Source organism: Panthera leo, chromosome D1 (assembly GCF_018350215.1).
Source record: "Panthera leo isolate Ple1 chromosome D1, P.leo_Ple1_pat1.1, whole genome shotgun sequence".
Classification (NCBI taxonomy): Eukaryota; Metazoa; Chordata; class Mammalia; order Carnivora; family Felidae; genus Panthera; species Panthera leo.
In genome coordinates this window covers 89,613,375-89,629,739 of record NC_056688.1, presented here as the reverse complement: position 1 = coordinate 89,629,739, position 16,365 = coordinate 89,613,375, and the positions used below count along the sequence as shown (strand labels likewise).

At 47.7% G+C, this 16,365-nt stretch overlaps 1 protein-coding gene across 3 annotated transcripts in view; it reads right to left on the bottom strand.

Moving 5' to 3' along the window:
- LDLRAD3 (low density lipoprotein receptor class A domain containing 3) overlaps nucleotides 1–16,365 on the bottom strand; it is a 263,013-nt gene that overhangs the window by 161,900 nt on the left and 84,748 nt on the right. For 2 of the 3 annotated variants that reach the window (XM_042904205.1, XM_042904203.1), the window contains exon 2: nucleotides 6,055–6,201. The exons of the other annotated variant lie outside the window; for it this stretch is intronic. In XM_042904205.1, coding sequence (XP_042760139.1) covers nucleotides 6,055–6,142 — 88 coding nt within the window. In that variant the 5' untranslated portion in view covers nucleotides 6,143–6,201. The remainder of the gene's footprint in view (nucleotides 1–6,054; nucleotides 6,202–16,365) is intronic. 3 annotated transcript variants of the gene reach the window in all.

Genomic DNA, 16,365 nt, shown 5'->3' with positions numbered 1-16,365 from the left:
GGGGAATTCTGCACATGAGCCAGGTACGAGGGCCCTGGTGGAATAGCTGAACTACTGCTGAAGTTTGATAAGGATAATACCTCAGACTCCAGTTTTGTGCGCTCTCTCTGCTAGCCCTGTAGCATCAGGCTTACAAGAAAACATTACATGTGGCGCCACCCAGAGGCAGAAGATGAGAAAGACGATCAAAAGGAAAGGAAGAGTTTCTGTCCCCACCCCCAACCCTCTACTTTCCTCCCCCTTTTATGTTTCTTGGTGATCCTTTTTCCAAACTCGCCCTTTCAACCCTCTCATGGATTTCTGCCATCGCACAGGAGCAATGACCAGTCGTGCTCAAGAAATGGTTGGAAACAGTACAAGCAAATAAAATTCAGGTTCCATTTTTGTCCTTTTCTGTCTCTGGACTTGGGAGAGTCACAGAAATCTTATCATTTGACAAGATCCTTGAATTTATCCCCATCTCCTCTCCACTCCATCTACATGTGCGTGCACGTGCATGCACACACACACACACACACACGCACAAAGGGCCTGAGATTTGAAAATCTGTACATGCCTCATCAAAGATATCGATCGATTTCATTTATCAAAGAAGAAAACCACTTTGTGACACAGAACTCAAACTTCCAAGATCTCTCCCCCATTTGGTCAGGACACAGATAAATGGCAGCTAAAATCCAACACCAAGTTGGAAGGAGATCTTAAGGCTCGTGATTCCAGGTCATGTGTGATATTTCTAGATATTTGAACTGCTGCTTTATTACAGCTTGTGGCAGTAATTACAGTACAGTCTCTCCTTTCGGAGACTCATAGCGCTAATGGCCATTTTAGAAATCATTTACATAGAAGAACATTATTGACATTTCTAACTCTTCTAAAAAAAGCACGTTTGTAGAGGGGTGCCTGGGTGGCTCAGTCATTTAGTGTCCGACCCTTGATTTCAACTCGGGTCATGATCTCAGAGTTCCTGAGTTCAAGCCCAGCCTTGGGCTCTGTGCTGTCCACAGCATGGAGCCTGCTTGGGATTCTCTGTCTCCCTCTCTCTCTGCCCCTCCTCTGCTCTCTCTCTAAAATAAACATTTTTTAAAAAAGAAAAAAAAAGAGCAGGTTAGTAGTGATAACATACAGGAGAATCTGATTGAGCAGAATAACACAGATCCAGGGAGAGACAGACAGGTGGTCTCTGATGGGGAAGGTGAAGGGCACTTATTCTCTGGGACAATAGGCGAGCTCTGCATAATCTCTCTGCGGCTCAGTTTCGTCATCTGAAAATGACAACGGTCTTCTCCTCATAAGGCTCCTAACAATCAAATGGGTTAATAAGTACAAAGTGCCGGGGATAGTGCCACCTAGAGAAAGCTCCCAAATAATGTGTGCTTTCATGGGGCTTCTACGTTTTTCTAAAATATCTCTATTCCTTTTACTACCCCCCCCCCACCAAAAATTATTTGGATAAAATGACCATTTGGGTCATTTTACCAACCAAAAGCAGAAATTCACTCAAACTATCCCAAAAGGAGCCTCTTCTCTCAAAATTCTAAGGAGGAGGTTCTCCAGACTCACAAGGTGGAAAATTTAATGACTCAACCCGGGTGGAAATTTATTCTGGTCCATTAATAGACATTTCACCAAGTCAGAAACAAGACTAGTGAATAGGGGTTGGGAAAACACTCAACCTCTTTAGATAATAAAAAAAAAAATAAAAATAAAAATATATAACTTTTCTATTAGCCAGAAAAAATATTTTTAAAGATATTCCTCAATGCTGCCAAGACTAAAATAAAACCAGAATTCTCCCACATTGCCAGTGAGAGAGCACACTGGTGCAACCTTTAGCAAAACAAGTGGGCATCTGTTTCAAGAACCAAAAAAGGCTTCCTGTCCCTTGACCTAGTAATTTCATTTCTGAGAACTCAGCCTAAGAAAATCTCTCAAAACAGGGAGAAAGTCATATCCACCCTCATGTTCACAACACTGAACACTATTTCTAACAATGAAAAACTGGAAGCAAATGCCAAATGAGGAGTAAACAAACTATATCATACCAAGTCAGTGGACTGTTTTTCTAGGCATTAAAACTCATAGAGAAATATGAAAAAAAAATACATTAAAATGTTAAAAAAGTTAAATGTTACCTCGAAAGATCAAAATATAAAATTGTATTCCCACAGTGATTACAACTGGGAAAAACCTTGAATAAAAACTTCTAAGAAGCTAACGGTGGTTCTGTTAGAGTTGAGACTTCAGGTGCAATGCCATTGTTTTTCTCCTCCCCGTTCCAAGTTTTACAGCATGTGATTTTTATTATGTTTACAATGAAAAAAAGTTTCTTCCCGTCTTATGAAAAACCTCTCCTCTGCCGTGGGTACAGAATAGCCTCTCACTGCATCATATCCCACCACGACACAGCTCTCTGGACTCTTCTCTCACCCTTTGGAAGGGGCAAGAACTCTCTTTTTTTAAGTGTACAACCTTGTAAATGGCAAAGCTATTTCACAGGATACTTGAGGCAATCAGCTCTCCGAGGTGAGGAAATCAGGCACCTTCACTATCCTCCCGGGAAGTACCACGTTGTTCCAAAGAATCAAAGAAAGGACACGAAGTGGCACGAATTCTACGGGAGCCACTCTCCAGGTGCCCTTGGACAGACGGTGCAGTTGAAGACCTCGGCCTGGCCGACCTCAGCTGGCTCTAGCTGAAATCATTGTGCACGCTGTCCTCCGGGTATGGATAAGTTCCTTAACTGACCCCAAACGTGTGAACACCCCACCAGAGAGGAGTGGTTAGATTACACGGTACCAACTTGATGCACCAGTGAGCAACCTCACAAAACAACAACCGTGAAGGCTAAATATGGTCACGTGGCAAAGGGTCTCTCATATGAAGTAGAAACAAATGGGTTACTCAATCACCCATCGCCATGACGACGTCTGTATAAAACAGTTTGTGGAGACTGACCAATAGTAGCTAATGTTTACAAGCCACTTACTACGCCCAGGCACTGTGCTGTGTGCTTAAGGTGCATTTAAGCTTCACAACAATGCTTACCAGAAGCCTTATTCTTTTCATTTTGGAGAGGAGGAAACTGAAGCACCATGAGGTTAGGGACTTCTCACTCAATCTTCCCAGTGGCTAACGTCTAGAATATCCTGGTACCTTCTCTAAGATCACAGAGCATGTGATCTGGGCCGAGGGATTTGCACAGTCTTTCCCCAGTGCTCAGACCAATCAGGTCCTAGACTGGGAAGGAATACGTAAGAGATTCAAAAGGCAAGTAGAATTTGTTTTAGAAAAGCGACCTCTTTTCCTTCCCTCTATTACCTAAGCTTTTTAATGCTCTGTTTTTATAACTTAAAGACAAAAAGGAAAAAAAAGAAGGTCAACCGAGGAGAGATTCTTTAATGGGTGTGTTTGTGCATACACTTTTTTTTTTTAATTGTGGGGCTTTTGGGTCTTTTTTTTAATATTTATTTTGAGAGAGAGAGTGCACACAAGTGGAAACGGGGCACAGAGATGGGGAGAGAGGATCCCAAGCAGGCTCCACACTATCAGTGCAGAGCCTGACGGGGGACTTGGTCTCACCAACCCTGAGATTTTTTTTTTTTTTTTTTTTTTTGGGTTATTTTTGTTTTATTGACTCATATCCCTGGGACTTACATGTTAGTATTTGCTGAATGACTGGATAAGGAAAAAAAAAAAAGATGATGATATGCCATTACATAGAGATTTTTTTGTTTTAAAATATTTATCATTGTGTTCTTTTTAATTCATCACCATATATTAATTCAAATTTCTCAGTTCAACCATTCCTAATTCTGCATCTTTAATATTTATCTGTTCGTGAATTCTACAAATGTCTACTAAATTCTACTAAATGTCTCACTTACCTGAGCCAAAATCAAGAGTCAGATGCTTAACTGACTGAGCCACCCAGGCGCCCCTGAAATTATGTTTTGATCAAAACACTAAGTAAATGCCAATCAAGTCCTTACTACGCTTGGGGGTTAAGGGTAGGAAATGAGGAGACAAAAATGAGAACAGCCAAAACAAGCCTGTTCCAAACCAAACTAAATAGCACCAGGCAGCTGCTGGGCATTTTTTTTGTTTTTTAATTCTCTTTCCATCACCTTTTCCAGTTTGTGCATGAATTCTGAAATCATGGAACTGGACTGACACAAGAAACAGAATCTCCTAACATTACACAGCTTCTATTGACAAAGCTGGAAATAAAACTTAAGTCTCAACTCCAAACCGTGTATTCTTTCATAAACGGACCCGGTGCTAAATAGTCCCAGCTCAGCTAAAGACAATCTGTGTTAACCAGAGTTCAAATACATACCATATTCTGAAAATGGTCATTCCACATATTTGTGTAGTTTTAATAATGCTCAAAACTGGACAGATTCTAAATTCTTTTTTTTTAATGTTTATTTATTTCTGAGAGAGAGACAGACAGAGCACAAGTTGGGGAGGGGCAGAGAGAAAGGGAGACAGAATCAAAAGCAGGTTCCAGGCTCTGAGCTGTCAGCACAGAGCCCAATGCAGGGCTCGAACCGATGAACTGTGAGATCATGACCTGAGCTGAAGTCAGATGCTTAACCGACTGAGCCACCCAGGCACCCCAAAACTGGACAGACTGTAGAGTTCACCCATACAATCACATATGTAACTCAAATTACAAACGTTACGTTTGTAGCAATTTTAAAAACCAAGAAACAGAGAAAGCTGAAATAGACATTATTAATACTGTGTTTAAAACTCTGAAAAATGAAAACGCCTTACGTATGCTGGTCCATTTAGAAAAACAGTCACCTGCAACAAGCAAAATGAATATTCCCCCCACACGTGGAATAAACACAACATATTCCTAACCCACCCCCTCCCAAACCTTCCCTGGGGAGTGGGAGCAGGCAGGTGGGGGATCCTGGAGCCCTGGGACAGACAAGGGGCCAATCTCTGAGCGAGCAGCCTGTCTGAGGGAGAGCATCATGAAGGTGGGGGCGTGCTGGCTCCAGACTGGGCTCCAAACCCAGTTCTTCTTCCCGTGCGTCAAATCCCAGTAACAGCCACGGCAAAGTTCAAATTATCATCTCTCAGCCATTTCCTCGGCTGGCTTCCAGAGCCCTCTCTGGAAGATTCGGAGCCAGAACACACGGTTCTCCTGTCAGTGAGGCCCTGTGGCCTGGTGCCTGAAGCCCACAGACAAGCCAAGAACCAGTGTCCAGCCAGCTGTGTGGTCCCAAGGCAGTGACCCATTAGAACACCCTTAGGCCCAGCGCTCCTCAGGTGTGCTTCCTGCCTGCCAGGGTGCCACGGCCGAGCTCACTCTGCGGTGCCACACCATGGAAGAGAAAGGCACTCCACGGGGCGGGGAGCGTGATCGTCCAGCACCCCGGACGCCCTCGACTCACGTCTGCAGATTTCGAGGGCACAAAATAGGAAAGAGGCCGAAGAAGGAGAAGGCGGGGGAGAGGGTAAGAAAGAACCACCCCCATTTGCCCACGCCATATTAGCAGAGAGAAGGGCCGACAAGAGCAAATTGCCGTCTAGTCACCACCAGCCCTGGGCTGTATACTTGGCATGACGCTACACCGTATTTAGTCACTAAGAACATTCCACCATGTACGAGATGGGAAAGATGATCACCAGCCGGGGCCTTGGGGTCAGGCAGGCAGCCCTGAATTCAAATCCAGATCTGCTGCTTGCTCGCTGGGGGGACACCGCAGCCATGTAACCTCTGGGAGTCTCGGAGTCCTCACATGGAATGCAAAAAGCAGTGCCTCAGGGTGGGGTTTAGTAGAGCCTGCTGGAAGGGACCTCTGTTCTCCTGAGACTGTGACTCTGTCCCCACCAAGACTCCTGTCTCTGCACAGACCTCGCTGCTCCCAGGCACAGCTGCGGAGTGGAGAGGGCAGGGCGGCTGGCCGGAGGCCCAAACAAACGCACCAGCTTGCAGCACGTGGGGTGTTCAGGGTCTGAGCCGGATCAGGCCCTCCTCCCCTCTGCCCCAGGATCTCCCCCACCCCCACCCCAGCAAGAGGCCAGGCCACTCACGGCACTCCTTCTCATCACTCTTGTCGAAGCAGTCGGGCAGCCCGTCACACTGCCAAGCGCCGGGGATGCACCGCCCGTTGCTGCACATGAAGTTGCCTGGAATGTTGCACTCATTGGTGAAGTTGTTTCCAGGGAGCAGCTGGCTCTCTGCAGAAGAGAGAGGGGACGGGGACATGAGACAGGCGGAGGCGGCAGGGACGCGAGCCCCCACAACCGATGGGGCTCTTGTTCGACATGGCTCACATATGTGAGACTTCCGGTAGGCAACGTTACTTCCCTGGGCTTCAGTTTCCTCATCTGCAAAATGGACCAATAATCCACCCAACCCCCACCCTGGAGATTCTAAGAGAACTAAATGGAAAAATACAGGGAAAGCCTGTAGAAAGTGCTTGGCACACAACTGATGTTCACTGACTTTCTTCTTTCTCTGTCAAAAAGCTTGGTCGTGGGGCACCTAGGTGGCTCAGTTTGGTTGAGTGTCCGACCCTTGATCTCTGCTCAGGTCATGATCCCAGGGTCATGGGATAGAGCCCAGCATCAGGCTCTGCACTGAGCACAGAACCTGCTTGAGATTCTCTCTCTCCCTCTCCCACTGCCCCTCTCCCCTGCTCTCTTTCTAAAAAAAAAAAAAAAAAAAAAAAAAAAATTTAAAGAAAAAGAAATAAAAATTAAAAAAAAAAAAGGTTGGTTGTAAAACCCAAATTCTTTCCAGGCCATCAGCTGTGGCTAAAAATGAAAGTTCCAGGACAGGAGTGAGCTCTGGACTCCCAATCCGTCCAACTGCAGGAATCATGGGCTCCTTCCGGGCCTCAGACCCCGTGGCCCTACAATCACCAGATATTTGAACCTGGGCCTGTCAGCAGGAACACCGGGAGACCATCTCACTTTAGCCCACAAACCCACCTATGGTCATATGGGGAGGAAAGGACAAACTGAAACTTGAACTCAGGGCACCAAGGTCACTGAACTATTTGCCAAGAACTCCTGGAGGTTTAGAATGAAGCCCCAGGGTTTAGATTCCAGGGCACAGTCCGAGCACAGTCACCAAATGCTGAGGCCCTGATGAGAAAAGGCCAAGTCTTAGGCTGGACAGCAAACAGGGAAGAGCAAAGGCTCTTCATGGGGACGGGGCTGTTGAATTCATCCACCAATGGACCCTGGGGACAGATTTTCAAGGGAGCCAGAATCTAATGAATCTCATCAGTCTGAGCCAGTGTGTTCAGCAGCCAGGAGATAAGGAGCCATCTGGAAGTAACGTTGTTTTAGGGGAAAAGGAGAAAAAAAGACCAGGCCCTCCAGGGGTCCTCTCTGAATCTTCAATAAGCCATTCATCGAACATCTGTGACCAGACACTTGTGTAGGTCCTAAGGATGCAGAGATGAAAGGTGGGGCTCCTCCCTGCAGCCCAGGAAGGCATGAGGCTATGCCAGTGGTCTTACTGCCATGTGCAGAGAAAGAGGGGTGTCCAGACCTGCCTGGGAGCAAGAGGAAGACAGCAGGGCCAAGGACCCTCTTTCACAAGCTTTGCCAAAGAGAAGCATCTCACTCCAGATCCCGGACGTGACCTCTTTTTCATGCCGCTAGCCTTTACGTAGCTTCTTAATTTTACCCGGAATGCCCTTCGACCCATGAGTGTCCTAGGAAACCCCTGCGTACCCTTTTGCACACAACATGTATGTAACTCTCTGTCTGAACTGTTCCCTGACTTTTCCCAGCAGAAATGAGCCCTTACTCTGCTGTGGCAGCTCCAGCACTACTGGGATGGCACTAAAAGTATTTTACAAGTGGAACAAACAGGCAACAAGAAATTGGAAAGGACGCAGCCCTAGGCAGGCAGCACCACATCGGCCGTGGATTTTCCTCGCAGACCATCCACCCCGCCACACTGAGTAACATGCGTGCACATCTCCCTCCTGGAAACGAACTTTTGTAGGTCGCTGAAGAATTCCATAACAACGGCTACAGTGAAGGGCCTCGCCCTGCCTTACTCCCCACACTAGTATCCTGAACATCTCTCTTGACCCCTCCTCGCTCCATCATCCCCTTTGGAGGGCCAACAGCTGAGCCCTGCACGCCAGTCTCAATGCCACAGGCCTGACTCCAGCCCAAGGGATCGCCACCTCGCACCAACCTTGCTCCCAGTCTCCCAGCCTGGCCTCCTCGCCTCCCCGCCTCCCCGCCACGCCTCTGTGGCCAGCAGGATCTTTCTAAAGGGCAAATCGATCGTGACTCTTTCTCACTTTAAAAAGCCACTGAATGGGTTCCCAACGTTCTTAAGGTAAAGTCAAGTTTTAACATGTTACAGAAGGTTCCAGGGAAGAAGTGGCATTTACAGTGCATGCTAATACACAGAGAGATAGAACATAAGGCCCTTCAGGCCTGAAGAGCACAGGAAGGTTCAGCCCAGGGCACTGAAGGGTATAGAATAAAAAACCCTCACGGCTCTGACCGTCAGGAATTGCAGACATATTGTGTCGCTATTTCCTTATCCCACCCCTGGGTCAGCCGTTACCAGACATGGTGCCCTGTCCACTGAGCCCACACTCAGTAAAAGAATCCCTCTCAAGACCAGACTCCAGAAAGCCTCCAGCAACCCAGAGAAAAGCATGAAACCGATTCAACACCTCTGGGTGAGCGCAGTCACAGGACAAGGGGAATCACAGGAGAGAAGCCCAGAAGGGCAGTCAGGTGCTGGATCCCAGCCAGCCACGGAAGGCACAACCCAGACCGCCCACCCATTCCAGCTGTTTCCTTACAACTGCTCTGGGCTTCACCAGCAAGCTCCCAGGGAATTCCTCCGGGCTCCAGAAGGCAACTGTCACTCTGTTTTGTTTGGAAATCACCCACATATGCCTCTGTAGAGCTGCCTCCTCGAAGGCAAGCCCCCTAGAAAAGTCACTGCAACTGTGAAATCCTGTTCGGATAAACAGATTTCCAGAGCCAGAAAATGGGCCAGATTGGATTCCAGAGTGCTTGCTCTGAGAGTCAGTCGACAGGCTGGGCATGCAAGGCTCTGACAAGTGAAAGGGCACGGCACAAAGACCAAGTACCACATCCGTCATACACAGGTGGCCCTGCCAGCATAGGCTTGAGGTGCTTCACCGGCAGGACCAGGGATCCCCGGGCCCAGCAAAGGCTAACACAGAGGAGCGCTCTTTGTGAGCTCCTGAGCAACTCCATTATAAACGCAGATGGCACGGAGCCTTGTGCTTCAGGGAAGGGACAAGATCACCAACCTCAAAAGCGTGAGGAGAAACCAAGGCAAAGAGAAGTTAAATCCTGTAGGCTTTGTCTTCAAAAATCTTCCTGAAACCCATCCAGTGCGCTTTTATTAAACTGGAACGATCCCATCTAAACCAATGGTTCTTGGGGCGCCTGGATGGCTTAGTCAGTTAAGCATCCGACTCTGGTTCAGGTCGGGATCTCACGGTTCATGGGTTCAAGCCCCACATTGGGCTCTGTGCTGATAGCTTGGAGCCTGGAGCCTGCTTTGGATTCTGGGTCTCCCTCTCTCTTTCTGCCCCTACCCCTCTCTCTCTCTCTCCCTTTCTCTCTCTCAAAAATAAATAAACATTAAAACAAAATTATTTTAAACCAGTGGTTCCCAACAGGGGACAATTGTGCCCACCTGGGGCACACATGGTGATGTCCGGGAGACATTTTTGGTGGCGGCCTCTAGAGAATCAAGGCTGGGAATGCCACCCCTCACCACACGGAAGTATCCAGCCCGAAACGTCTGTAGTGCCAAGGAAGTCCTTGAGGAAGTCTGGGAAAACCAACCCCCCAACCTGCTTTTCCCATGCCCCCCAGGTTCTGTCCCCTCACAGCAGTGAGATTTTAAAATGCTACTGATGGCTTCTCAGTGCCCTTATGAGTAAATCTAAGACTCGTGCCACGGTTTACAAGGCCTGTCGTGATCAGCCCCTGCCTACCTTTGCAACCTCGTTTCCTAGAATATGAATGTCTTCCCTGCACGGAGGCCCCCATACATTGCTACTTACGGACACTGATTCTTCCACCCACCTTTCACCTGGTGAGACAGGTTGAATTGTGCCCCCCATTCACCGCCCCAAAATTTAATATGTTGAAGCCTTATCCCTTAGTACCTCAGAATGTGTATTGGGAGCCAGGGTCTTCGAAGAGGTGATTAAGGGCCCAACAGACATGCATGGCTTGTCTAAGAGGACAGCCAAGCATTCGCTTATGGTTTATTCCCACCCTGCATACTCTTCCTCGCAAAGTTCCATCCCCTCCCTGCTTCATCCCCATGAAAGGCAGTGGGATCTATACATACATAGTTGAAAATAAGGGACGTGGGGGCGTCTGGATTTGTGCACGTAAATTACTACCCCGTCTGCTTTAAAAGAGGTAAGAAATCTTTTCAGCCCGACAGCAGGACTTTCTAGTGGCTGAAATATTTATCCCATCTCAGTGCCTTGGGACACATTTAGAATCCAAAAAAGACAAGCATTAGCACGCAGTTGGCTAGCTGGGGTTTTTCCTTCCCCCTTTTCTTTTTTTCATTAAGCTGAAAAATGAAAAGAGTTGCCCATGTTCACTGCAGCACATCACTTACTTAAAATAACTATACCATCTGCACCAAGGGAAAAAAAAAAAATTCCAAGTCCTCCCCCAACAGGCAAAGGCAAACAGCGAGCAGCAGCTTCTCCCAAAAGTTCTGGCATCCACGAATTTATCCCGGATGAGGGAGCCACACCCGGAGCAACAGCAGAAACACAGACAGCTGCTGCGTCCTCCCAAACTGTCCTTCTGGAACGCGTGCAGTGAGTGATGTTGACTTTTCCAGCTGAGAAATGGGAAACCCATTCTCCCCGCCAGAGGCCCCCACACGCTCCTCTCTCACTCTGCCGCTCTCCGCCAGGACACTCCTTGTCATGACGCGATGCAGAACCGACATCTGCAAACTATCGACAGGCCCTCCTTCCCAATTTCTGTCCAGTCGCCTCTGTTTTCATCCCTCGCCTCCCGACAATCCCATGTGCAGGCTCAAGGAACAACAAAGCAAGACATGCCCACGTACGTGCCGACAGCCTGGCGTTCTGTTTTTCAGCGCTCAAACAGAGCTACCCTAAAACCCTCCCTGGAGAATTAACACACCTCCTCCCACTGCCTGGTGCCAACAAACATAACGCTATAAGCCGATGGAAGCCACCGTCTGTTTTCCCTTTGAACTCGCTTCTTCGACACACACGTTCCATGCACGGGCACATGTACAGCACCAAGTGGGCTGGTCTGCAAGGACTCGTTTGCGAGCATCCCTGGAAAGTCCCTAAAAGCCCCTCGGACCCCAGACTGCTCTGCGTGGTAGCATCCGTGTCAGACGGAACCAGAGACATCTGTCCCAAGCACAACCCCGATCCGTTCAGTTCTCACCAAACTGCTTCCTGCTGAGCTCTGCTTTGGGGAACGTTCTGGCTGCCATCAAAAGGGAGCGGTCACAGGGGGATGTGTGAGCCCGGAGGGAGGCTGTGCCTCTGGCTCCAAGTACCTATGCACAGCCAGGCCTCTACTTCTGTCTAAACTCTGCACACAGCTCCTCCCTGGGAGAACATTCCAGGGGCCCCAAACCCCGTTTACCCATCCGTTCAAGGAAGATACAGCCCAGGGAAATGGGTGAGAAGGCATAAAACGCCTCACAGGTTGAGCCCGGGACTGCTGAGCCTTGGCATTCACACACTCCATATTTACACAGACTCCATGTTTACACGTACAGGGTATCCTGCTCACACCGACACTGAAGGAAGAGAGTGTTGCTGCAGGAACAGCTGACGGATGGAGCAAGTCTCCTAAGCAGGGAGTGAGCCTCGCTGTCCGTGCAGCCTCTGCGCTCCACGCAGGTTTCTTGTTTGCTTTTGCCATGAAATGCAAAACGGCAACCGCTACAAGATGATCAATGCTCTGTTTCCTCCCTAAAATGAGTTGGCAAAGAAAGCCAATGGCTAGTATTGATGGGCCAAGCAAAGCGAAAGTGAAGAGGTCTACGAAAGGGACAGTTCTTCACCAGGAAATGGCTTTCGAAATTATTTCTGCCCTGTATTTATAGCCTCATTAAGGGCCTGAAGCTGTTACTTACATTTTTTAGTTATGCTTCATCGCATTTCATGGGGAAAATTATGTAGGAAGAGCGTTAACGTCGTGGGGATTTGCAGAGCCTTCGGGATGCAGCCCTTGCAAGGTCCGCGGTCCACAGCTCAGGGGGCTGGGTGGCAATGCTGGAGGGGGCTGTTCCTCATGATGCTGACCCTCAGGGGTGGGCACGGAGCCCCACCCTGCTCCCCCTCCCTCACGACCCTCCCTTTAACAGCCCTTAAGGAATTGATTATTATTGATCTTCCCCTAGGGATGATCTAACATCTGCTGCAGCTCTCAACACATGACAGGACTTTAACATATCAGTTCTTGTCCTTCACAACAGCCCCATGCACTAGGCAGCCATGCCCATTTTGCAGTTGAGGAAAACAGAGACTCAAGAAGCAACCTGCCCAAAGTCACACAGCTAGCAACTTTTGGGACCAGGTAGTACATATTTTAGGCTGTGCAAGACAGGAAGCCAAATTAAAGATAGAAAGGTACTGGGGCAACTGGGTGGCTCAGTAGGTTAAGCGTCAGACTTCAGCTCAGGTCATGATCTCACAGTTCATGGGTTCGAGCTCCGTGTTGGGCTCTGTGCCGACAGCCCAGAGCCTGGAGCCTGTTTCAGATTCTGGGTCTTCCTCTCTCCCTGCCCCTCCCCTGCTTCTGCTCTATATCTCTCTCAAAAATAAATAAACATTTAAAAAAATGTTTTTAAAGACAGGTACTTCTATAAAAGGAGAGAAAAAATGTTCCACAAAATATGCATTGGTAAAATTCAACACATGATCATTATTGAGAACAATTTTTCATAATACAGGTCTACTAATGAGAAGAATAGAATTACGGGGTGGGGGGTGGTGGTGGGAGAGGGGGCAGGTAACACTGTACTTGATAAGGTTCAAGGTTAGTGTTCCCTATCATCAAAATCTATCGCAAATGTTTAATTTTTTTCACCATTTAAAAATGTTAAAACCCTTCTTAGCTAGGTGACTTCAGTGGGCTGGCTCTGGCCCATGGGGCACAGTTTACGGACTCCTAAGCTAGAAGATGGCAGGTCTATTCAAAATAACAAAATGACCTTAGGGGGCATCATCCAAAGACACTTCCTCTCTATCCCACATCCCCACCACTTTCAGGATCTGAAATGATCCCTGTGGTTCAATGGCTGCTCCCCAAAACCATGAGGGCGCAGACCTTGGCTGTCCTGCTCCCCGTGTGTTCAGCAACTAGCAAGGTTCCAGACACCCAGCAGACACTCAGGAAGTGCTTACTGACTGAAAGAGGGATGATGCATCGGGACCCTTCCAGCTGGGACATTCTCAAGTTTTATGACTTTACCCAAACCCTACTTGAACCCATTCAGATTTCCGTGCAAAATGCAATGGATAAATGACATCGGGTCTGTAGAACACGTCTGAGCACCCAGGAGGAAAACAACAGAAGCGAAGAACCACCAGATGAACTTGTGCACACACCAGAGCCCTTGCCAAGGGCTGGCTGCACACCAGGCCCAGGGTGTCAGGCCCGGGGGAGAACCTGGGGCAGGAGCTGTCCCCCACATGCCCCTTCTGTCCTTTCAGCTTCAATCAGCAGCAGCAGAAAGTGAGAATCAGGCAGTGCAGCTAAACTAAGTACAAGAAAGGGGATGGCTTTATGACCAATTTTTATCAGGCCCGCAGATAAGCCAGGCTTAAGAAAGGGCCATCAACCCTGCACTTAAGCACGTCTCAGAAACAGCCACAGGGTCAAGAAGAAGGAGTTTGCTCTGACCCCAAGTTCAGCTCAACCCTATCTGCCCGGAGATGGCTGCAATAATCCCTACAGTCACTGGGAACCATTCTGCAGCCTGTATTACCTGTATTACACTCCACACAGAGACACCCAGGCAGGGCACGTATGGAAAATCCCAAACCAAACCAAGGAATAAGGCCAGAAAAACAAAATAAGCTTCAATTAGGCCGAAAAGCTATCTTTACGAGCTCAGGATAAGGAAGGATTTCCGAAATAAGACTCAAAAAAAAAAAAAAAAAAGCATAGACCATAAAGATTGAGAAATACAACCACACTAAAGCGTAAAATTCCTGCTCATCAAAAGATACCACAAACAAACCTAAAAGGTAAGCCACTAACTGAAAGGCTGTATCTGCCACATTTAGGACCCACAGAGCTCACTACCCAGGATTTTCCTACAAGACTGTATGAGAAAACACAAGCCATCCCACAGAAAACTGGACAGAATGTATGAACAGGTGCTTTCACTGACGAGAAATATCAAACAATCACTTCAGATGTCCTCAGTCTCACTTGTAATCAAAACATAATTCACGAAACAAGAAAGTTCTCCTTCGCACCCATCAGACTTGCAAAAAGGTGGAGTCTGACATTCTCAAGTAGCGAGACGATGTGATGCAACAGGAACGCATGCTGCACGTGATGGAGGAACTCGGAGCGACGACCTGGGAGCTCCTAGTGACCCCGCAGATGCTCCTACCCTTTGACCTGCCCATCATCTTCTGGTGCACACCCCAGGCACGGGGAGAAACGCACAAGAGACAACAGCAGGAGCACGTTCCCAGCTGGTACCACTAGCATAGAAAATTGCAAGACAAACTCAATGTTCAGCAAAAGCAGGATGGATGAAAAATAGGGTTGCATCCACACGATGGAACAGCACCCAAGGCTTCAACTTAATCAGCTGAGGTGGCATGGATCCACACGGGTCAATTCTGAGAAACCCAATGCTCAGTGAAGAAAGAGCAGGTTGCAGAATATCACTGAAGTCAAGCCTGAAGACTAGAAGACTTTCACGGGTAGATACAAATGCAAAAGTATTTCTTTTTTCATTGTACAGGAAAAGAAAAATAGCAAATTCAGGAGCGTGGTCACCGTCTGGCGAATGGGATCAGAGGGGACACAATGAACTGCAAACATAAGATTTCTTTCTTTGAAACAATCTGAAGCAAGCATGACCAAATATCAGAATTCAAGGGGGCCGGGTGGAAGGCACACAGGCTTCCTTCGTGTTATTCTTGGTCCTCTTCCCCATCCCTTAAAAAATGTTTCATTAATAAAATTTATTATAAAGAACAAAAAAATATGCTAATATTTGAGAAAATCTCTGAAAGACATATGGAACCATTTACCACTGATATCCTAGCTTCAAAAACCCCATCAACTATAAAAGGATGAGAGATAAAAGGGGGCAAGTTATTCACGCTGGGGAAAAAAAAGAGCAAATGCAAGGACATCCATCTGGGAAATTCGGTCCTATTATGAGCTCTTTTCATTTTCTGAAAGGCAGCAACAGTTGCAGAGTAGAAGCAAATTGTGGAGGAAAAAATAAACACATCTCATAAGATAGATTTACCCACCCAACTCATTAAGCCGTGACATTCCGAAAACAAAAATAGCAAGGCCTAGCCAGAAGGGCAGATATTTTTTTAAATATGAACTCCCTGAGACGTCAGGGTGGGCAAAGCCTCGGTAATCTGTCCATCTCAGAATAGCCCGTACCATCTGCCCCCTCACCCCTCCTCAAGGAGGCCAAGTAAAGGGGCCCAGCAATGATCTGGCACACCCAATCACAACTGCCAAATGCCTGCTTCTCTATAGCTGTGTGACTTCAGACAACTGAGTTACCGTCTCTGAGCTAAAACTGTCCACTCACAAACCTGGGGTAAGTCCACCTTCTGGGCAGGGTTGCTGAGGGATAGAGATATAATATCTATACACAGATAAAGAGACAAAGTAAATATAGTTAAGAGTACTTGGCAGATACGTGGGGCTCAAGAAATAGCACTGGTATGTTCCTCCTTCCTGCCCTCCATACATTCTCCCGGACTCTCCTCACAGAGCTGGTACTGTCCCTTTTCTCTACCTGCCTCCCTAGAAAGGGCACAGCCTGGACAAGCGGGGCTGGCTGGCTAAGAGTACATGTCACCCAGGTGCAAAAATGTAGACTCTGGGGACAGACGCTGGGTTCTGAGAACATAGTTACGGAGCTCACAATGTGACTCTGGCTTTGTATCTTCTAACACACAACAGTCTCGGTTAGGTAATTCCTAAAGAAATAAGTAGCCCTTCGGGGCATCTAGGGAGCTCAGTTGGTTAAGCATCCGACTCTTGATTTCGACTAAGATCATGATCTTGCGGCTTGTGAGTTCGAGGCCCACATCGGGTTCTGCAGTATGGATCCTGCTTGGGATTCTCTGTCCT